The 23,291-nt window shown below is 48.9% G+C and overlaps 2 protein-coding genes across 2 annotated transcripts; one reads left to right on the top strand and one right to left on the bottom strand.

Annotated features, from left to right (window-relative positions):
* Positions 1 to 2,082: 2,082 nt before the first annotated feature.
* LOC123774679 (uncharacterized) lies at positions 2,083 to 13,799 on the bottom strand. Its single transcript, XM_069310936.1, has 4 exons — positions 13,741 to 13,799; positions 10,492 to 10,671; positions 7,352 to 8,293; positions 2,083 to 2,167 (listed from the first exon to the last, which is right to left on the bottom strand). The coding sequence occupies exons 1-4, from the start codon at positions 13,797 to 13,799 to the stop codon at positions 2,083 to 2,085; spliced, it is 1,266 nt and encodes a 421-aa protein (XP_069167037.1).
* A 2,556-nt stretch (positions 13,800 to 16,355) lies between these two features.
* Positions 16,356 to 21,321, top strand: LOC123774680 (serine-aspartate repeat-containing protein C-like). The gene is made up of 3 exons (XM_069310934.1): positions 16,356 to 16,361; positions 18,953 to 20,306; positions 20,354 to 21,321. The coding sequence occupies exons 1-3, from the start codon at positions 16,356 to 16,358 to the stop codon at positions 21,319 to 21,321; spliced, it is 2,328 nt and encodes a 775-aa protein (XP_069167035.1).
* The last annotated feature ends 1,970 nt before the right edge of the window (positions 21,322 to 23,291 follow it).

Raw genomic sequence — 23,291 nt, 5'->3', positions numbered from 1 at the left:
TTAATTTCCATAATACCCTTCCCACCAACCCTTCCTCCTATCCTCTTCCCTTCCGTCACTCATGTACGCCTCCCTTACCCGTTCCTTCCTCCATTTTTAACCTCCCTCCCCCTACGGCCAGTACTCTACTGCACCAATCGATACCTGTCACTGGCAACAGAGGCGAGCTGGGGGACGCGACGCCACCTTTTCTATAAGTGTGTGTAGGGGAGCAGCAGCAGCTGTGGGGCGAGGCCTAGATAGGCTCCTCTGGTCGTACGGCTTACCATTGTCAGGAACAGGAAGGCTGGTAGGCTTGTTAATGGTAGGCCCCTCTTACTGGTAGACTGGTAGACTGGTCTTTCTCAGCAAGCAAACTACAACACTTCATCAACTCTCTGGTACGTATATGATGCTAGGGACACAGAGGCATCAGGGGTAAGGAACATGCCCAAACCTTTTAGCGGGGATCAAACCCTGGGCCATACAATTGTGAGCCAACTGAACTGAACTGACCACTGAGCTCTGCAAAGCAACGTTCTTGTGTCCTCCTTTAACAGTACCTGTTCATCTTTGTTGTGTTCTTCTGTTATGCATTACTTTTGTTTTCATTCGTCTTTGACCTGTGTTTCAATGCACTTTTCAACCCCGTGTGTGTGTGTGACTGCTTCTCACATTAACCATTGATCTTAGTGCAAATGTGGCATAGAATTACAGAGGTGCATAATGCGAAGCGACCACAGGAGATGGCTCCCTTGAACACGTGTGTGTGTGTGGAGGCTACATGTGTGTGTGGAGGCCACATGTATGTGTGGAGGCCACATGTATGTGTGGAGGCCACATGTGTGTGTGGAGGCCACTGTTGGACCTCCAGAGGCCTCCAGGCTCATCTTCACTCTACCTCACCTTGGCTCTGTCTATCAAGAAGAACGTCCAGATTGAAACTCAAGTTCAAAATTTGTTCATCTTCTTAGAACCATCAGTTCAGTGGCTTAGAAACGGCATCGAAACGAGATTCCTTAAACCCAGTAAACCAGGGTTTGTCAGATATCTTTTTATAGTTTTCTGTTTCATAATCATCTAGAACATGGGGAGCCGGTCGGCCGAGTGGACAGCACGCTGGATTTGTGATCCTGTGGTCCTGGGTTCGATCCCAGGCGCCGGCGAGAAACATTGGGCAAAGTTTCTTTCACCCTATGCCCCTGTTACCTAGCAGTAAAATAGGTACCTGGGTGTTAGTCAGTTGTCACGGGCTGCTTCCTGGGGGTGGAGGCCTGGTCGAGGACCGGGCCGCGGGGACACTAAAGCCCCGAAATCATCTCAAGATAACCTCAAGATAACATAGGAAATATAACGTGGATGGCAAAGCTAATTGATCTCCTCTTGGTCAAGAACCTGTTAATGGCACGTTACTCGTTTTTTTTTTTATATTTTCCCCTACTCATCCAGTTTTCAGGTCCGAAAACTGGATGTAATGCTGTACTGATTTTTGAGCAGCACCGTGAAAAGCGATCACCATATTAAAAATATCGTGTTTAGAGTTTACACGGTCTGAGAGTGGAGCTGGGAACCTAAGCTGAAAAGATGGAAGGTAAATTCTGCCAGCGAGCGACCAACACTTAACGACACACACACACACACACACACACACACACACACACACACACACACACACACACACACACACACACACACACACACACACACACACACGACACACACACACTCGACAAACATGCAGTCAGCAATCGAACCGAGAATTGCTAAATGACTACATTTTGCCTCCTAACGAGAGAGATTTGGGACGATTAGTCTCGGCTGGACCTTAGCGTCGATGTTCCTGGGTCTTGGAGACGGGAAGGCCGACTTTACAGGAAGCGTTGGCGTGGCACTATCTTGCCCCCAGCAAACAGTTCCACAATAAGGGCCACTACTGCTCTCCCCGTATTGAACAGCTCGACTCTTTTGTTCCAGCTGTTTGGTGACTGGTCCCGATTGTATCACACCGGCGCTGCTTCACGCACCTCATTCTTCCTCTCGTTCTAGGATTCCGTAGGTTGTTGTTTGTGCTACAGAGGTTGCGATATTCTTCGGCACCTGCTGCTACTGCTGCTGCTGCTGCTGCTGCTGCTGCTGCTGCTGCTGCTGCTGCTGCTGCTGCAGAGGTTGCAATATTTCCCCCCTGCATCTATAATATTTGTGTTGCAGAGGTTGCAGGTTTCTGTATCACCAATATCTTTGAATGGTTGGAATGGTAACGTTCAGTTTTAGACTAAAGTTTCAGTAAGAGAATTTTTGCTTGGGAGGAAAAAAATCATTAAACAATTGTTCCTGTCGGATGTTTTCTAATAGTGGAGGAGGAGGAGGTAGTGTGTAGGTGGAGTGAAGTGGAGGAAGCGTAGCTCCTTCAGAGCTTCAGGTGTTGATATAATATATAACAGGAAATCGGTAGTCGTTTTGACAAGATAAACTAAATCTAAAAAGCTGGGGGCCAAGAGCTTGAGTTTACCTCCTCACAATCCCCAACTGGGAAAGCACGGAACCCCGCTAACAACCCTCAACCCAATCACCGTGACCACTGTCATCAATACTGCCACAACCGTGGCCAGCAGCAGTGCCGCATCTAGAGGCACTAGTATCGCCCACAATACCAACGGTGCCACAACAGGATTAGCAAACGATACCAATTGGCAATATGCTCGTTGGACCCGCCCCAAAGCCTCTGTAATCACACTCGAATAATTATTTAGCGTAACTGGCGCCGTTTCTCTTTGAGTTATGCAAATTGGAGAGTCATACGAGATGGGTCAGCGACGAGGCGGCCTGGTCGTTGGTGTTCTGTGGTTGTGAGAGGTCCACCTCTCTGGTAGGCTCGTCCACCTTCCCTGCTCCTCTCCCTGGTAGGCTGGTAGTGAGAGGTCCACCTCTGGTAGGCTGGTCCACCTCTGGTAGGCTGGTCCACCTCTGGTAGGCTGGTCCACCTCTCTGGTAGGCTGGTCCACCTTCCCTGCCCCCTCTCCCTGGCACGCATTCCTTCCCCCTCTCTCTCTCTGGCACTCATTCCTTCCCTTCACTCTCTGGCACTCCTCTCCCTCTTTCCATCCTCTCTCATGTCTCCGTCTTCAATCTCTCCCTCTCCCATCTTTCCCTCTCTACAGTCTTCCCTGCTATTAATATCATCCCCTGTGTATGATACTCCATCACTGCTTCTCTTCCTCTGACACTCCCCTTCCACTTTCTCTCCTAATTTTTCCTATGGTTTTCCCTCCTCCATCATCTTCCTGCGACTCTGCCTTCCTTCTTCCTCAACTCCCTTAAACTCTCCCTCCCTCCTTCCTCACTTCTTTGTGGTTCTTCCTACTTCTCCCTCACTTCCCTGTGGCTTTCTGTTCCTCCATCACCTCACGATGACTCTCCCTCCTTCCTCCACTTCCCCCCCACCCCCCTACCCTCACACTCTTCTGGTGATAGCAAGATATACTCTCTTAAGTGCTTCCATGTCGGCTCTGCCCAAGCATCTTGAGAAACAACTGCGACATACAGAGAAAAAGGCTGATAGGCACCCAATTCTTCGTCCATCAAGACCACAGTTCATTTATCCATCTGTCTATCCAGTAATCTCCGGTATATCCATTATTTTATTATATACACTAATCTATCCCCCTCATATTTCTGGCCAGTCTTTCATTATCTCATCTCTTTATATACATGATGTTTAGATCTATTTCCTTCACTTCATGCAAGGGATATCAAGGCTGTGTACTGGGTAGGAGGGTGGAGCTCTTAGTACGATAACGTAGTCGAGGAGTGAGGCATCTTATCTTCATCAAGATGAACAGCATTTCATCAGTGTTACCAGCGTTTGAACGCCTACCTGTAAGAAGCGAGACCGTCGCTCTACCGTCCACGTCAAGTTATTGGGCTGAAGTCAAGAGAAACGTTACTTAATAATGGGAGCGGCCTCGAGTATTCTCCTCTCCTACCTGCAGGCGGGTCCCAACGCTTGATTTAAGAAACTGGAATTAAATGCTAATGGCCATTAACTACATGGAATTTAGGAACTTAATTGTATTTTACTGGCAAAGTGGGTCTCGGGGGGTTCTCAGTGTTGGGGCAATACTGACACTTTCTCAGTGTTGGACCGGGGGGAGGGGGGGCAGTGTTACACCACTGCCTAAACGTTTTGACCAGCGGTCGTGTCGAGTCAGAATAATGATGTCATATTATACATACCTGGAGAGGCTTCCCGGAGTTCTCAATCTACTCATCAGACTTGTGATAACTTGGTCCAACGGACTGTTACTTGGAGCGGCCGGCGGCAGGCCCACGTATCACTACAACCCGGTTGGTCCGGCATTTATTGCAGGAACGTTTATGGACTTAGGACACGAAATGGGCTTTGAACATTTACAAAGACCACCTTTGTTCCTGCAATATTTCATCTACTTGCTGGGAGGGTTACTGAAGAGCCGTGTACCTCTGAGGCCGTCAGTGTCTGTGCTCTTCACACGCTCTTTTCTGTATTTCTTTCCATATCGTAAAAAATCCAAATAATAATAATAATTACTTATGAAGATACATATAGTGTGATAAATATAAATTTACATATAGAGATAACAGGGTGCTCGCTGCTTCACTTACTCTGATGAGTTACTTGAAGGAATCTTGGGGAGCATCACAGGCAACTTGTCCATCTGTTGCGAGATGCTGAAACACTCTAGTTGAAATTGGATTTTGTTAGAAGTTGAAATTTGATCTAAGTAGTCTTCAGTCATCAAGCTCAACCACTTGGTGTTGACGGTAGAGCGACGGTCTCGCTTCATACAGGTCGGCGTTCAATTCCTGACCGTCCAAGTGATTGGGCATCATTCCTTCCCCTCGTCGCATCCCAAATCCTTATCCTGACCCAATTCAAGTGCTATATAGTCGTGGTGGCTTGGCTCTTTCTCCTGAAAATTCCATTCCCCTTCTGTCATCATCCGCGTCGTCCCTCCTCATCCTGCGCCCCCTCCCCCATCCTGCGCCCCCCTCCTCCATCCTGCGCCCCCTCCTCCCCCATCCTGCGCCCCCTCCTCCCCCATCCTGCGCCCCCTCCTCCCCCATCCTGCGCCCCCTCCCCAGCCGTCACACGTAACAACCATCGATAAAGGCAGAGAATTAACGAAGTATCTCGTTCACAATCTTCCTCCCTGTCACTCATCCCCTGGGAGCCGTACACCCTTTGTGTTCATCGCCCCATTCCCACACTACTTGTTCACCTCTCCCTCTCCCTAGTCCCCCATCACCACCCATGGCTGCAGGTACCCCATCACCACCCATGGCTGCAGGTACCCCATCACCACCCATGGCTGCAGGTACCCCATCACCACCCATGGCTGCAGGTACCCCATCACCACCCATGGCTGCAGGTACCCCATCACCACCCATGGCTGCAGGTACCCCATCACCACCCATGGCTGCAGGTACCCCATCACCACCCATGGCTGCAGGTACCCCATCACCACCCATGGCTGCAGGTACCCCATCACCACCCATGGCTGCAGGTACCCCATCACCACCCATGGTTGCAGGTACCCCATCACCACCCATGGCTGCAGGTACCCCATCACCACCCATGGCTGCAGGTACCCCATCACCACCCATGACTGCAGGTACCCCATCACCACCCATGGCTGCAGGTATCCCATCACCACCCATGGCTGCAGGTACCCCATCACCACCCATGGCTGCAGGTACCCCATCACCACCCATGGCTGCAGGTACCCCATCACCACCCATGGCTGCAGGTACCCCATCACCACCCATGGCTGCAGGTACCCCATCACCACCCATGGCTGCAGGTACCCCCATCACCACCCATGGCTGCAGGTACCCCATCACCACCCATGGCTGCAGGTACCCCATCACCACCCATGGCTGCAGGTACCCTATCACCACCCATGGCTGCAGGTACCCCATCACCACCCATGGCTGCAGGTACCCCATCACCACCCATGGCTGCAGGTACCCCCATCACCACCCATGGCTGCAGGTACCCCATCACCACCCATGGCTGCAGGTACCCCATCACCACCCATCACTCCAGGCACCTCCCATCATGCCTCACGGTCGCAACACTTTCCATTTCCTCCTTTTTTTATTTCATCCTTAAACCTCCTCCGTCTCTCCCTCCCACCCCTCTCTCTCTCTCTCCCCCCTACCCTTTATCCTCACCCCCCCCCCTCCCTCACCCCACACTTTATCCCCCTCCCGTTCTCTTTACACACACAGTACCACCCATGTCCCTTGTATCGGTACACACTGAAACCTCACTCCACCAGTAGCGCCCCTGGAACGGTATCGGCTGGAGCCAAACAGGTTCCCACGGCCGGTACTCGGTATTATTCAATCAGCTTCAACTTTCCTCCCCTCTCTTCCCGTCCCCCCCTCCTCTTCCCTCCCTCCTCCTTTCCTACCCAGTTGGCTACCACGCTCAATTAGCCCGTAATCTCTCACCAGTTCGGTGCTGGCATTCTGAACATCTCAATTTGTCGAGGTCTTCCCCACGACGCTGATAAGGCTGCCTTGTGAGTGTGTACAGCCGTCCTCTCTACCACCCGGGCTCCCGCACCTAACCCGCCACATGCCCCTCGTAACAGCAGACCATATGCCCTCGCAACAGCAGACCATATGCCCTCGTAACAGCAGACCATATGCCCTCGCAACAGCAGACCATATGCCCTCGCAACAGCAGACCACATGCCCTTGTAACAGCAGACCATATGCCCTCGCAACAGCAGACCACATGCCCTTGTAACAGCAGACCATATGCCCTTGTAACAGCAGACCATATGCCCTCGTAACAGCAGACCATATGCCCTCGTAACAGCAGACCATATGCCCTCGTAACAGCAGACCATATGCCCTCGTAACAGCAGACCATATGCCCTCGTAACAGCAGACCATATGCCCTCGTAACAGCAGACCATATGCCCTCGTAACAGCAGACTATATACCCACGTAACAGCAGACCATATGCCCTCGTAACAGCAGACCATATGCCCTCGTAACAGCAGACCATATGCCCTCGTAACAGCAGACCATATGCCCTCGTAACAGCAGACCATATATGCCCTCGTAACAGCAGACTAAACCCCTTACGTTACAAAAAACCAGACGCCCCTATAACAAATCCGACACCCCCGCCCCATACAGCTGTAGTGAAGGTCGCTTGGTCTGTGGTAAACAATGACGGCGTCTGTTGTGGGGTTATCTTGAGGTTATCTTGAGATGATTTCCGAGCAGAGCTACCCAGTTCCGGGGTAAAGCAGAGCGTCTGAGCTGGGGGGAGGGCGTCGGGGCTTTGGTCTTTTGTAGTGTCTGTGTTGCTCGCCTGTGCTTGTGGGGCGTGTCTGTGTTCCGTGTTCCTCGCCTGTGTTTGTGGCGCGTGTCTGTGTTCCTCGCCTGTGTTTGTGGCGCGTGTCTGTGTTCCTCGGCTGTGTTTGTGGCGCGTGTCTGTGTTCCTCGCCTGTGTTTGTGGGGCGTGTCTGTGTTCCTCGCCTGTGTTTGTGGCGCGTGTCTGTGTTCCTCGTCTGTGTTTGTGGCGCGTGTCTGTGTTCCTCGTCTGTGTTTGTGGCGCGTGTCTGTGTTCCTCGGCTGTGTTTGTGGCGCGTGTCTGTGTTCCTCGTCTGTGTTTGTGGCGCGTGTCTGTGTTCCTCGTCTGTGTTTGTGGCGCGTGTCTGTGTTCCTCGTCTGTGTTTGTGGCGCGTATCTGTGTTCCTCGGCTGTGTTTGTGGGGCGTGTCTGTGTTCCTCGTCTGTGTTTGTGGCGCGTGTCTGTGTTCCTCGGCTGTGTTTGTGGCGCGTGTCTGTGTTCCTCGGCTGTGTTTGTGGCGCGTGTCTGTGTTCCTCGGCTGTGTTTGTGGCGCGTGTCTGTGTTCCTCGTCTGTGTTTGTGGCGCGTGTCTGTGTTCCTCGGCTGTGTTTGTGGCGCGTGTCTGTGTTCCTCGTCTGTGTTTGTGGCGCGTGTCTGTGTTCCTCGTCTGTGTTTGTGGCGCGTGTCTGTGTTCCTCGTCTGTGTTTGTGGCGCGTATCTGTGTTCCTCGGCTGTGTTTGTGGGGCGTGTCTGTGTTCCTCGTCTGTGTTTGTGGCGCGTGTCTGTGTTCCTCGGCTGTGTTTGTGGCGCGTGTCTGTGTTCCTCGGCTGTGTTTGTGGCGCGTGTCTGTGTTCCTCGGCTGTGTTTGTGGCGCGTGTCTGTGTTCCTCGGCTGTGTTTGTGGCGCGTGTCTGTGCGATGGTGTCTTTGCAGCGTTCTGTTCCTCTATGTTTCTCATTGTGTCTGTGTAAAATAAATTTGTTTAGTTTCCCACTTACGCGATCTCTCTGTTTTCTCTGCATCTCCTTATTTTCTCACATTATCTTCCTTATCATCGAATCGTCCTTCTTTTTTCTTTCACTTACTCTCTTAGTCACTCACTAACTCGTTCACTCACTGCTTATCTGATTATCTGTCTCTGTCTATTCTTTTTCACCTTCCCCCCTCTTCCCCTTATCATCACATCTCGCTCCCCTTCTCTCTCTCTCTCTCTCTCTCTCTCTCTCTCTCTCTCTCTCTCTCTCTCTCTCTCTCTCTCTCTCTCTCTCTCTCTCTCTCTCTCTCTCTCTCTCTCTCTCCCCTCTGAGCACCTCCCTGCTCTATCAAACGCCCCACCTCTACCAACTATTTTTACCAAGGCTGAACGTGAAAACATTGCGTGGACTACAACCTGATTGGTATAGGACCACTCTTTGGCACCAATCACAGAAGAGCCGCTCTGCTCAGCGTCAAGGGGGAACAATCTGATTGGTTAGGATCGCTTGCAGTCACCAATCACAGAACCGCTTTCATCAAGCCACAAATGGTAATGTCAAGGATGCGATTAAGTCCATAAAGTTATGAATCTCTGCGGACATTTAACCCTTATTGACAGAAATATAAGTTGTCTGGTGGTTGTCTGAACACAACAAATAACGCTAAATTATATTATATTGCTATTCACGTCTAAACATTACAAAATATTGAAATACTTTTATCATTCACTTAAATCACCGAAGATACGAACCCTGACGAACAAATCCACAAGGGTCGTGACGAGGATTCGAACCTGCGTCCGAGAGATTCGAACCCTGGCCTGAAGAATGGCAGACCAATAAGGGCACCACAATAGCCCACAGACCCACCAGTAAGTATGCTTTAGTCCTAAACACACATCTGGATAAAAGTCAACTCTTAGTGTATATATACCGAGAAGCGGACACACACATCGATGTATATACCTCTTGCCAGTGTATATATATATATATATATATATATATATATATATATATATATATATATATATATATATATATATATATATATATTATACATACCTTTTGCCGGTGTATGTATCCACGTAAAGGCGTTGAATAATACATAATCACACAGCAAAAATAATAAAATATTTGTATATAAAAGAAAAAAAAATATATGAATAAGCAAAACACGTGAATAATTCCACATAAAATTTAAACTCAGTCTTTTTTTTTTAATAAATAAATGATTAAATTATTCAGTTATTAAATAAATTACATTAAAATAAATCAGGTAATGGTTATTATAAAAATGTCTAACTAAAATATATCTGTAAAGTTCATCCCGCGGGAGTTTCGGCGTATTTTCAAAATGCATAAAAAGTCTCTGAATTAAAGATTTTTTTTTGTATATTATATTTCCTCATTATCATATTTTCAGCCAGGTCGAGATTTTAACATTTTCCAGAATATATATATTTTTTTTTTACCCGATTATTTTTTGTAAGTCCTGGTGATGGAATTTAATTACCGTGAATTATGAGAGGGCCGGATTATCATTATCAATAACAGTGATAATAATAGCAGCAGTTACAAGGGTAATGGTAGTTATTATTATTATTATTATTGTGCTTACATAATTACAACACCAAATAACGCGTTATAACTAAAGTGATCATTGATAGTTTCATTGTTCTCTATTTGCAGTATTGGCCTGAAACTAATCACTGTTATTCGCGTTGAACAGGGAGGGGTCACTGTTGAACAGGAAGGGCTGGCCGCGTTCAACAGGGAGGGCTGTCAGGGTTCACCAGGGAAGGCTGTCAGCGTTCACCAGGGAAGGCTGTCAGTGTTCACTAGGGAGGGCTGTCCGCATCCAGTTGGCTGGAGGCATCCGCATCACAGACTGAATCACTATCATCCAACAGAACTATTCTCAATTGACAGAGGAAACCGCACCCAAAAGAGTCAGTCCCTTTCCCCCTTACAACAGCTTGCCCCCCCCTCCCCTTCATCCAACAGCTCACCCCCTCCCCCCCCCTCATCCAACGTCTCACCCCCTCCCCCCTCATCCAACAGCTCACCCCCTCCCCCCTTCATCCAACAGGCCTGAACATTCATATCGAAAAGGTCAGGCTGGCCCAGAGTCCAAGGGGCCAGGGATGTCACATGCAACAGGTCGGATCGTCCGTGTTGAGGTCCTACACATCCCCGGATTCATCCCCGGATTCATCCCCGGATTCATCCCCGGATTCATCCCCGGATTCATCCCCGGATTCATCCCCCGGATTCACATACTCTGTACAGGCCAATATCTGCTTCTCCCTTGTCGCTGACTTGCTCATTGTTTCCTGCGCCTGCGTGAACATTGCTACACATTCGACGCTGCAAATTGGAATGCGATATAAAAATTCATTATCTGAGCAGCACAGCATCAGAAACAAATAACGAAGCGAGGTCTGCGCGCTCAAAAAGCTACAACTATTTTCATTTTTCTGTCTCATTGTGACTTTGATGACAGGAGAGGCGGTGTGCGCGCCGGGCCGCGTGCCACGGGAGCCTCCTCTCGTCCTCCACCTTACTACCCGGTTGGGACGAGTCGTCTCAAAATATTGGCTTTTGTTGTGTCTTTCTCTCTCTCCCTCTACCTCCATCCCTCCCTCCTTCCCTTCCCCTGGGGTCTCACACCCCAACTTCACCCCCCCCCCTTCCCCCAGCATTTTCCAGGACAGCTGAGGCCAACACCTTCGGTACTCTTAGTTTCTCGACACGTTTCTCGAAAATCAGGTACTCTGGTCGACACGGTACTCTGGTCGACACGGTACTCTGGTCGACACAGTACCCTGGTCGACACAGTACACTGGTCGACACAGTTCCCTGGTCGACACGGTGCCCTGGTCGACACAGTAACCTGGTCGACAGGTCGATTGAGTTGGACAAACTGGAAAACTATTTTTTACTTATGTTACAAAGACAAACTAACCTAACCTAACCTTCCTAAGCCTAATACACGCTATCTGAGACCTTATATAGCACATATATGTGTTATACAAGGCCTAGGAATATTTAACTTTATTTTTTAGCCTATTTTTTCGGACTCTATTAAGTGAATAGTACAAAATTCAACAATCTAATTGCTTAGTAAGTCAATATTTGTACTATGGTGCACACAGTTACAAAAACTACTATCTAAGCCAGGAGAATAGGTTGACAGACACACTTACGAATGACGACAATTCATTATATACAATATTAAATGCAACTGTGATCAGCTTACTGTTCCTCGCCTACTTAAACAAATGTCACTATCATATTAGTTGCTACGCCATTAAACACCCCCAGTACAGATGTTACAATACCGGAAACGTTCTCGCATGTTAACAGAACTGATAGGAATGGTGTGTGGAGGGGGGGGGCGGTTGATACTTGTTAGAGTACCTGATGTGCAGCCTCCGAGAGCAGCTCAAATGAGAGGTTCAAACACGAACTATAGGTAGAAGTGAGTGAGAGGAGGCGGGGGGGGGGGGTAGTGGTTCTGGGCGGACATAAACCTCATCAGTTCCTTTATTTCAGAGTTGTGGGTTGGGTGTCTTAATTGTCAATCCCGTTTTTGCGACGTCCTGTCTGCAGGAAGCTTAGATCTGCTCGAGGGGCAACATAAGAATAAAGGTAACTGCAGAAGGCCTATTGGGCCATACGAGGCAGCTCCTATTTATAACCAGCTAATGCCACTCATATACATGTCCAACCCACGCTTGATACAATCAAGGGACCTCAGACACTCAAGCTACACTCAACTTACACTCCCAATACATTATTCAAAACCCAAAATAATATTGCAGGAAGGCATACATATATGTATATCCACATCTAATAACATGCTTATTAAAACTATATAGACTTTCGCCAGCCACTCGTCGGAAGACTGTAAGCTCTGCCCAGCTTTCAGAAAGACTTACATTGTGTCAACAAGCCGGACAACTCGTCTGCTTCCATCACTAACTCTTCATTTTCCATTCCAACAAAATTCTTTCAAACTGTACTCTATTCTAAATCTCCGCCCCCCCCCTCCCTGTTCGTACAGTACCCCCTTCCACCATGCCCCTGCTCAGCGTACCCCTTCCTCAACCCTCCACCATGCCCCCTGCTCGCGTACCCCTTCCTCAACCCCCCACCATGCCCCCTGCTCGCGTACCCCTTCCTCAACCCCCCACCATGCCCCCTGCTCGCGTACCCCTTCCTCAACCCTCCACCATGCCCCCTGCTCGCGTACCCTCTTGGGGACCTCATAAAAGTTCCGCCCAAGTAGTCTGAACAGACATTTTAAGAAATTTTAAACTCCATTAGTTGAGTTTCAAAGCAACTTTTGACAGTGGCAAAGTTAAGCAGTTAGAGATAGAGATGGATAGATAGACAGATTGGTAGGGATAGATAGAGGGAGAGAGGGAGCAGGAGGAGAAGTGAGAGGGGGAGAGAGATAACTTATCATACATTATTAATCACAGACGGTGTGTATAACAAGCTATAACAAGGGAAGGGGCATATAGGCGCCCATATGCATTATATTACTAATACAACTATACACTGATGATGTATAGGCACGATATTACAGTCATACACCGTGAGACTCAACCGAAGTATGATCACGGATGTATAACATTACACGAAATACACACAAGCCACTGTATATCTTGTGAATGTATATTAGATGTATGACATTTTACAATGTACAACCATACACTCTCAGATGGCGTACGACCGCAGATGTTCAGCTTCAGATATCATGAGATTTTTGTATTTATATATACAAGAGATGCATACGAGGAGTCACAATAACGTGGCTGAAATATGTTGACCAGACCACACACTAGAAAGTGAAGGGACGACGACGTTTCGGTCCGTCCTGGACCATTCTTAAGTCGATTGTCTCGAGATTGATTGAACGACGACGATTGAAACGTCGTCGTCCCTTCACTTTCTAGTGTGTGGTTTGGTCAATATATACAAGAGTTGTTGCATTCTTGTAAAGCCACAAGCATGTGTAGCGTTTTGGGGAGGTCCTTAATGCTAAATCTTTCCTGGATTACGACCCACCAAATCGTTTAACAGTCAGGTACGCATTCACTGCTGGGTGAATAGAGGCTACGGTTATGGATTGGCGCCCAGTCAATCCTCCCCGGTTAGGATACGAACCCATGCCAAAGCGCTCGCAAAGCGCCGGGCGAGTGCTTTACTATTGGGCCACAGGGGACGGGACTGTTTAATTGGATAAGACCACAAAACTGTTCATCCTGTGCATCATAGATGGTTCATCATATTCATCAGAATGTTCACCTTGTTCGCCAGACTGTTCATAATGTGTACCAAACCTTGTTCATCCTGTCAATCGGACTCTGGTCACCATGTTCACCAAACTGTTCATCCTGAGCACCAAACTTTGTTCATCTTGTGCACCTGACTTTGTTCATCCCGTGCATCAAACTTTGTTCATCCCATGCACAAACTCTGTTCATGGTGTGCACTAGACTCTATGCATCTTGTACACAAGACTCTATTCATCATATTCCACCGACTTTGTTCATCATGTTCACCAGAGCTCAACCACCCCTTCTATATTTTTCAATATATATATTCCTCAATATTTAACCTTTTGGCCGAGCATCGCGTGCTGAGGGAGGACAATGGCGAGGCTGGCGCAACTAACGAAAGCTTCGTTTCCTCACTAACGAATTGCTTTGTTCACTAACTAAGGGATTAAAGCGTTGGAAGTTTGTTTCGGTTTGGCATTGAATGGTGTATGTACGTACTCACCTATTTGTGCTTGTGGGGGTTGAGCTCTGGCTCTTTGGTCCCGCCTCTCAACTGTCAGTCAACTGGTGTACAGGTTCCTGAGCCTGCTGGGCTCTATCATATCTACACTTGAAACTGTGTATGGAGTCAGCCTCCACCACATCACTTCCTAATGCATTCCATTTGTCAACCACTCTGACACTAATAAAGTTCTTTCTAATATCTCTGTGGCTCATTTGGGCACTCAGTTTCCACCTGTGTCCCCTAGTGTGTGTGCCCCTTGTGTTAAATAGCCTGTCTTTATCTACCCTATCAATTCCCTTGAGAATCATGAATGTGGTGATCATGTGTGTGTGTGTGTGTGTGTGTGTGTGTGTGTGTGTGTGTGTGTGTGTGTGTGTGTGTGTGTGTGTGTGTGTGTGTGTGTGTGTGTGTCTTTTGCCGCTATCGGTCATGTAATTCGGTGGGTCGCGCTCCACAATATTGGTATTACATCTATGTGTAATCCTATATAAAGTCCCAGATGGGATTCTTGGTGGGTCGACACGGTACCCAGGTCGACACGGTACCCTGGTCGACACGGTACCCTGGTCGACACGGTATCCTGGTCGACACGGTACCCTGGTCGACACGGTACCCTGGTCGACACGGTACCCTGGTCGACACGGTACCCTGGTCGACACGGTACCCTGGTCGACACGGTACCCTGGTCGACACGGTACCCTGGTCGACACGGTACCCTGGTCGACACGGTATCATTCGATTAAAAATAAATCCAAGAATATAATGAAATAACAATAACAAATGAGAGCATTTACCGCGTCCCAGCGTATGGCGACGCTGTCTCTCTGTCTCTCTTTGTCAGTGTGTCTGTCTGTCTATGTCTGTCTGTATATCTGTTTATTTCTGTATCTCTCTGTCCCTATTTCTGTCTGTCTCTCTCTGTTTCAGTCTGTACCTCTCTGTTTCTGTTTCCTTCTGTATCTCTTTCTGTTCCTGACCATATATATCTCTCTCTCTCTCTCTCTCTCTGCCTCTTTGTATCTCTGTTTATCTGTTTACCTGTGTATCAGTCTCTGTGTCTCCCACTGTCATTCTCTGTCTCTCTGCCTGTCTATGCGTGTGTGTCCTTGTCTCTCTCTCTCTCTCTCTCTCTCTCTCTCTCTCTCTCTCTCTCTCTCTCTCTCTCTCTCTCTCTCTCTCTCTCTCTCTCTCTCTCTCTCTCTCTCTCTCTCTTACACACATATACATTCCCCAAACATTAATGATTCCGCGAACGTCATACACGAGCTATATTATTAAGAAGAGAAATTCGAATTAATGATGTAAAAATGTCCAGAAAAATCACATTTATTACAAAAAAATATCTGAGGTGATGAATATGCCATGCTCTTGTTGGTGTGAGTGTACTCGTATACATGGACTCAAGCGCCATGCTCTGTTGTATTATGTGTAAGTACTCAACTCTGTGTACTACCCCTCTATTTACACACACCCTACATATGGTCAAATAAATTCTTTTCTATATTTGCAACCCGACAGGCTTGTAGTCAGATCGGGCCGCTCCTGTTGTACAGCTCACAAGCTTGAATTAGTTGTTCCACAGACCGCTCTTTTGGAACAACTAATTCGATGAGATCCTGGAGTTAATATGAGCGGCCAGCGCCGACGAAGCTGATGGAACACGTCTTTTCCCGGTGACAAGAAAGATGGAAATCACATCATTGAAACAAAACTAATTTATCTCGGGGGGAGAATTTGGTAAATTATTCTTGTGCCAGATAACGGCCCGTGAGATAACGGATCTCACGGAGGCACCAAATATAACATACCAACTCGTCCTCCTAATAGAATGTGGCACTTTGACGAATACTCGACCTAGGGGGCCAAAAATTGTCGTACTAGAAAATTGGAAGCGGCTGGCGAAATTGACATGCTGTCCCGTTTTTTGTTTTGGGTCCTCTGGTAGGTTAGGAGAGGACACGTTAGTACGACAGTTTCTTGACGTTGGGAGACCTTAAGAGGTCGGACTGAACATACACCGTCCTGTTGCAACTGTTGCACACATAACGGAACAAAACATGGACCAAATAACACAAATGAAACAATTAACACAAACGAAGAAATACAAATAATACAAACAAACACTAATCATGATATTGATGAGAATATATCAATAAAGAGCAATTAGAAAAGAACGCAGCTCAGATCGAAGTGGTCGGGGGGGGGGGGGGTCACGGGAGTTCAGTTTAGAAACCGCGTTCGAGACCTCATTAACCATGCCGGTGAGGCGATTACACCGCTACCCCGATAATTGACGTACTCAAATATTAATTGACATATATAGTAACGAGGCTTAGCATATAATCAGTGACATTATTTACGCAGCCTTCAATTATTTGTACTGGCAACGATTACCTGACGGTCTTTAGCACAGTGCTATATTACCTGTGTGTTTGTGGAGGGTTCTGAGGGAGAGAGAGAGAGAGTTTCTAATTTCCGCCTAATTTCATTACCTTACATTTACTTGGGTTGAACTTTAGTTGCCATTTGTTGGACCATTCCTTCTAGGTCAGTCTAGATCATCTTGTAGCCTCATACTATCTTTCTCTGTTTTAATTCTCCTCATAATTTTTGCATCATCAGGAAACATTGAGAGGAACGAGTCTCTTCCCTCTGGAAGATCATTTACATACATCAGAAACAGTATAGGTCCAAGGACTGATCCCTATGGGACTCAACTGGTGACGCCTCGCCACTCCAAGACCTCACCCCTCACAGTGACTCGCTGCCTTCTGTTGCTTAGGTACTCCCTTATCCAGTGGAGTACCTTCCCTTCCATTCCTGCCTGCATCTCTAGCTTGTGCACTGGTTTCTTATGTAGTACTGTGTCAAAGGCTTTCTGGTGGTCCAAAAATATGCAGTCTGCCCAGCCCTCTCTATCTTACATGATTTTTGTTGCCTGGTCATAGAACTCAGTTAATCCTGTGAGGTATGATTTGCAATCCCTGAATCCATGCTGATGTTTCAAAGTTCTTTCGTTCCAGATGTTCCACTAGCTTTTTTCACACAATCTTCTCCATCATCTTGAATGGTCATCCGGGTTCAAGTCTTGTGCACTTTCGCTAAGTTCGATTGCCCTACTTGTAATCGCTGCTATGTTTGAGTACATTACCTTGAAGCTGACTCTTCTGCCCGTCCTCAGTTTTTGTTGATTCCACTGGAGTAGGGGGGGGGGGGAAGGGGTGTCCGGGGTGGAGTAGTGCACACATAGAGAAGAGTGCACACATGTGTAGGTGTACTGTGGTGTGGTATATATACACACACATGCATAAAGCCACGTGTTGGAAAAGAATGAACTGATGTGACAGATATGGAAATGGTATGAATAAAAACAACAATATTATCTTGTGATTTTGTTCATGTTATATCTGACTATCCTGAAAAAAAATGCACAAACATACGTTTGGAAACACACACACTAACATATGTGTTTAATGCACAAATATATGCTCCCCTCCAAAAAAAATTTGATACTGTATTTTTCTGTTGATATATTATTTGTTCACTGTAGTGAACAATTAAACTTTATATTTTAGTTATTTTAGCTTATGCTTTGTTTATACTAAGATTACAAAATTACAACCCGAGCATCAGTAAGAGTCCAGGCGGGACTTGCTGAGACGGCCCCCAACGCCAAAGTTTCTTCTCTGGGAACCAGTGAACCTGGGGTTAGGCTGGTTCTTGGTGTGTGTGTGTGTGTGTGTGTGTGTGTGTGTGTGTGTGTGTGTGTGTGTGTGCGTGTGTGTGTGTGTGTGTGCGTGTGTGTGTGTGTGTGTGTGTGCCACCAACAGTACACGGACATTTATCAGTAAATATTTAATCACGGTAAATGGCTGCCATTCATTTTTCATTTTTCAACGTAAATATTCCGCCGGAACTGGCCGGTCACCTGCCCTGAGGTGGCCGGTGGTACCTGTGATGAGTACAGGTAGTGGTACCTGTGATGAGTACAGGTAGTGGTACCTGTGATGAGTACAGGTAGTGGTACCTGTGGTGAGTACAGGTAGTAGTACCTATGATGAGTACAAGCAGTGGTACCTGTGATGAGTACAAGCAGTGGTACCTGTGGTGAGTACAAGCAGTGGTACCTGTGATGAGTACAAGCAGTGGTACCTGTGGTGAGTACAAGCAGTGGTACCAATGATGAGTAAGCAGTGGTACATGTGATGAGTACATAGAGTGGGACCTGTGATAATCTCTGTGGTCAGAGCCAATGTTAGGCAACAGAAATCATTTAATAACATGGAACATAGGCCTATTCTCCTTGCACAAGCCTATGCCCTCACAAAAGGCCTATTCTCTCGCATAGGCCTAAAGAGTGCTCCCTTTAATTCTATGGTGATATCCGACAGTTATCCCAGAAGGAACATAGTGTGGTGTTATAATGTAAGGGCAGAGAAGGAGAGGGGAGAGAGAGAGAGAAGGGTGAAGATAACATGGAATAGGAACTGGTGAAACTCCCGAGATATGAATAGAGGAATGCGAGTAATGGTGGAAAATGGCAGACCTGAGGAGAGGCGGCTTAGGGAAGGGGGAATGGAAAAGGGTGCTGGAAGAGGATTATAGGAGGGAGGGCAGGAGGAAGGAGAGTGTAGGGGGAGAGGAGATGAGGGAGAGGGGAGAGTGAGGAGAGCCGGAAGAGGGTGGGAGGTAGAGGGGAGAGTGAGGAGAGCCGGAAGAGGGTGGGAGGTAGAGGGGAAGAGGGAGAGAATAAAACCCCGGGACTCCATGATCGTTTGAGCTCAAAATAAAATTTGTCACAAGATTTTTACGAAGGATTGTAAATGACGCGAATATTTTTTATCCGGAAAAGTCTAGCAGCGAGGGGACACGACAAGAGACCGAGGGGGACGACAGGAGACCGAGGGGAGGACAGGAGACCGAGGGGGACGACAGGAGACCGAGGAGGACGACAGGAGACCGAGGGGAGGACAGTAGACCGAGGGGGACACGACAAGAGACCGAGGGGGCGACAGGAGACCGAGGGGAGGACAGGAGACCGAGGGGGACGACAGGAGACCGAGGGGGACGACAGGAGACCGAGGGGGACAACAAGAGACCGAGGAGGACGACAGGAGACCGAGGGGAGGACAGGAGACCGAGGGGGACAACAAGAGACCGAGGGGAGGACAGGAGACCGAGGGGGACGACAAGAGACCGAGGGGGACGACAAGAGACCGAGGGGGACGACAAGAGACCGAGGGGGACGACAGGAGACCGAGGGGACGACAAGAGACCGAGGGGACGACAGGAGACCGAGGGGGACGACAAGAGACCGAGGGGACGACAGGAGACCGAGGGGGGACAACAAGAGACCGAGGGGACGACAAGAGACCGAGGGGGACGACAAGAGACCGAGGGGGACGACAGGAGACCGAGGGGACGACAGGAGACCGAGGGGACGACAGGAGACCGAGGGGACGACAGGAGACCGAGGGGACGACAGGAGACCGAGGGGACGACAGGAGACCGAGGGGACGACAGGAGACCGAGGGGACGACAGGAGACCGAGGGGGGACGACTAGAGACCGAGGGGACGACAGGAGACCGAGGGGACGACAGGAGACCGAGGGGACGACAGGAGACCGAGGGGGGACGACTAGAGACCGAGGGGACGACAGGAGACCGAGGGGACGACAGGAGACCGAGGGGACGACAGGAGACCGAGGGGGGACGACTAGAGACCGAGGGGGACGACAGGAGACCGAGGGGACGACAGGAGACCGAGGGGACGACAGGAGACCGAGGGGGGACGACTAGAGACCGAGGGGACGACAGGAGACCGAGGGGACGACAGGAGACCGAGGGGACGACAGGAGACCGAGGGGGGACGACTAGAGACCGAGGGGACGACAGGAGACCGAGGGGACGACAGGAGACCGAGGGGACGACAGGAGACCGAGGGGGGACAACAAGAGACCGAGGGGACGACAGGAGACCGAGGGGACGACATGAGACCGAGGGGGACGACAAGAGACCGAGGGGACGACAGGAGACCGAGGGGGGACAACAAGAGACCGAGGGGACGACAAGAGACCGAGGGGACGACAGGAGACCGAGGGGACGACAGGAGACCGAGGGGACGACAGGAGACCGAGGGGACGACAGGAGACCGAGGGGACGACAGGAGACCGAGGGGGGACAACAAGAGACCAAGGATCAAATGCGTACAGAAAGGACAAAATAAATAATTACTGGAAAAGAGAACGAGTAGAGGACAGCGACCGAGGACTGGACAGTGACCGAGGACTGGACAGTGACCGAGGACTGGACAGTGACCGAGGACTGGACAGTGACCGAGGACTGGACAGTGACCGAGGACTGGACAGTGACCGAGGACTGGACAGTGACCGAGGACTGGACAGTGACCGAGGACTGGACAGTGACCGAGGACTGGACAGTGACCAAGGACTGGACAGTGACCAAGGACTGGACAGTGACCGAGGCCTGGACAGTGACCGAGGACTGGACAGTGACCGAGGACTGGACAGTGACCGAGGACAGGACAGTGACCAAGGACTGGACAGTGACCGAGGACTAGACAGTGACCGAGGACTGGACAGTGACCGAGGACAGGACAGTGACCGAGGACTGGACAGTAACCGAGGACAGTACAGTGACCGAGGACTGGACAGTGACCGAGGACTGGACAGTGACCGAGGACTAGACAGTGACCGAGGACTGGACAGTGACCGAGGACTGGACAGTGACCGAGGCCTGGACAGTGACCGAGGACTGGACAGTGACCGAGGACTGGACAGTGACCGAGGACAGGACAGTGACCGAGGACAGGACAGTGACCGAGGACTAGACAGTGACCAAGGACTGGACAGTGACCGAGGACAGGACAGTGACCGAGGCCTGGACAGTGACCGAGGACTGGACAGCGACCGAGGACTGGACAGTGACCGAGGACTGGACAGTGACCGAGGACTAGACAGTGACCAAGGACTGGACAGTGACCGAGGACAGGACAGTGACCGAGGCCTGGACAGTGACCGAGGACTGGACAGTGACCGAGGACTGGACAGTGACCGAGGACTGGACAGTGACCGAGGACAGGACAGTGACCAAGGACTGGACAGTGACCAAGGACTGGACAGTGACCGAGGACCAGACAGTGACCGAGAAAAAGTTAGTGACATCAAAGAGAAAATCCAATTTACCAATTATCAAAGCTAAAAAGAATATATCACTCTTGAAGAATTACAATTTTACAAGAAAAGTCACTGACAGTAACAAAAATAAAAGCCTTCCCCGTAGTGCTGTATGGAGTACCTACCGAGCGGAAGCCAGAGTCTTACAAGAACACCAAAACACCCCACAAAGAAGAAACCGTTTCAACAGACAAGAGAAAAAAATCGATTTTCGGAAAAAAAAAGATTAAATCATTCTCACCAAAGAGCAAATTGCTTTTATGACTTGAAAATGGTTCTTTCCCTCCTCGAGGGGAAAAAAGGGAAGCCCCCAACTTCAGGGGCAAAGGGAAGGGAGGAGAGAAGGAGGAGGAGGAGGAGAAGAAGAAGGAGGAGGGGGAGGCGGCGTGTCATCTCATCAAAAGTGCAGCTCGGGCTACGGAACATGTTCCCGGGAGCGTGGAGGAGCACCTCTCAAAGCAACCACCCGCCAAAAACCGCCGACTCAATTAAGGGCACCGATTAATTTTAGGCAGACTGGAATATTGATTGTGGCGGTCGCTGTGTGTTGGCTGTGGAGGGAGGGAGGGAGAGGGAGAGAGGGAGAGAGAGGGAGAGAGAGAGGGAGAGAGAGAGAGGGAGAGAGAGGGAGAGAGAGAGGGAGAGAGAGAGAGGGAGAGAGAGGGAGAGAGAGAGAGGGAGAGAGAGAGAGGGAGAGAGAGAGGGGGAGAGAGAGAGAGAGAGAGAGAGAATGTGTGGTTTGCCAGCATGTACTTGAACTGGTTCGTGTGTTTAGCCGGGGAGTGTGTATACTCATATAGATGTACTAATATAGATGTACACATATAGATGTACTAATATAGATTCACATCTCCCAAATGAGCTTGCAGGGGTAGCTCGTACTCCCCATCTTTCGAGTCAGTGGTAGTGCAACGGCAGCGATCTCGCTACAACCACTTCTTTATCTCACTAATTTAATTTCCAGAACTTAAATTAAAGCAGTTCCTTCTGACATCTCTGTGACTCATTTGTGACCCGGAGTTCTGTGAACCCTCCTTCTGCTGGTTTTTACTTTGTAAAAAGTAAAAAGCTATACCAACTTCTTTTTCAGTTCCTACTATTGTCTCATATGATTATTCCCTTATTCAGTCTTCTGGAGCGTTGAAGCTCGGTTCTCTCAACTTAGGAAAAAGCCTTTTTTGTATATCTATAGATCGTTTCTAGTTGTTTTTGGACTCTTTTAAAAGTTGGCTGAGTAGAAGTTGTGGTGAGAAAATGTTGGACTCAGTGCAGCGGTGACAGTGGATCGCGTTCTTGATTTCTCAAACAATTTAAATTCCCTATGTTCTCTGAAGCTGGACAACACCTTGTCAATATTCACTTTGAGAAGTTGGCTGGCAGCATGCAGTCTCCCAAAAGTTAGTCGCCTTTTTGTTACATATCCCCAGGAAGCAGCCCGTAGCAGCTGCCTAACTCCCAGGTACCTATTTACTGCTAGGTGAACAGATGCATCAGGATGAAAGAAACTGTGCCCATTTGTTTCCGTCTCCACCGGGGATCGAACCCAGAACCTCAGGACTACGAATCCTGAGCGCTGTCCACTCAGCTGTCAGGCCCCTAGGGAACTAGCAGGAGAAAGCGCCAAGTCATTACGATTATATAGCACTTGGAAGGTTCAGGATTAAGGATTTGGGATGGGACGGAGGAAAGGAACAGTACCAAACCACCTGGAGGGTCGGGGATTGAACGCCGACCTGCAAGAAGCGAGACCGTCGCTCTACCGTCCAGCCTAAGTGGTTGGGCGTCAGAGACGTCTCGAAAATTTCTTAAAACGTAAGAGTTAAAAATATATTTAGCGGTTTAAGTTGTTGTTAAAACATCTTTACATAGTTTTTAAGGAATATAAGGTCTGTGGAGGAAGATATTCATTATCCAATTGATAGCTGAAAATGCTGTACTTGGGAGCTACAACTCAACCCTGCATCTAGGTATGCCTCTCTCTCTCTCTCTCTCTCT

The sequence above is a fragment of the Procambarus clarkii genome, chromosome 68, assembly GCF_040958095.1.
Source record: "Procambarus clarkii isolate CNS0578487 chromosome 68, FALCON_Pclarkii_2.0, whole genome shotgun sequence".
NCBI lineage: Eukaryota > Metazoa > Arthropoda > Malacostraca > Decapoda > Cambaridae > Procambarus > Procambarus clarkii.
This window is presented reverse-complemented; position numbering and strand designations above follow the sequence as displayed.

Excerpts from the sequence above, each read along its gene's own strand:
- LOC123774680 (XM_069310934.1), top strand. Across the intron at positions 20,307-20,353 it reads AGAGACCAAGGATCAAATGC|AGGACAGCGACCGAGGACTG; the intron begins GTACAGAAAGGA and ends GAGAACGAGTAG.
- LOC123774679 (XM_069310936.1), bottom strand. The coding sequence starts at position 13,799 with ATGAACAGAGTTTGTGCATGGGATGAACAAAGTTTGATGCACGGGATG. Across the intron at positions 8,294-10,491 it reads GGGGATGAATCCGGGGATGT|ACACAATGAGAAACATAGAG; the intron begins GTAGGACCTCAA and ends TATTTTACACAG. Across the intron at positions 2,168-7,351 it reads GACACGCCCCACAAGCACAG|ATGCAGGGGGGAAATATTGC; the intron begins GCGAGCAACACA and ends CAAATATTATAG.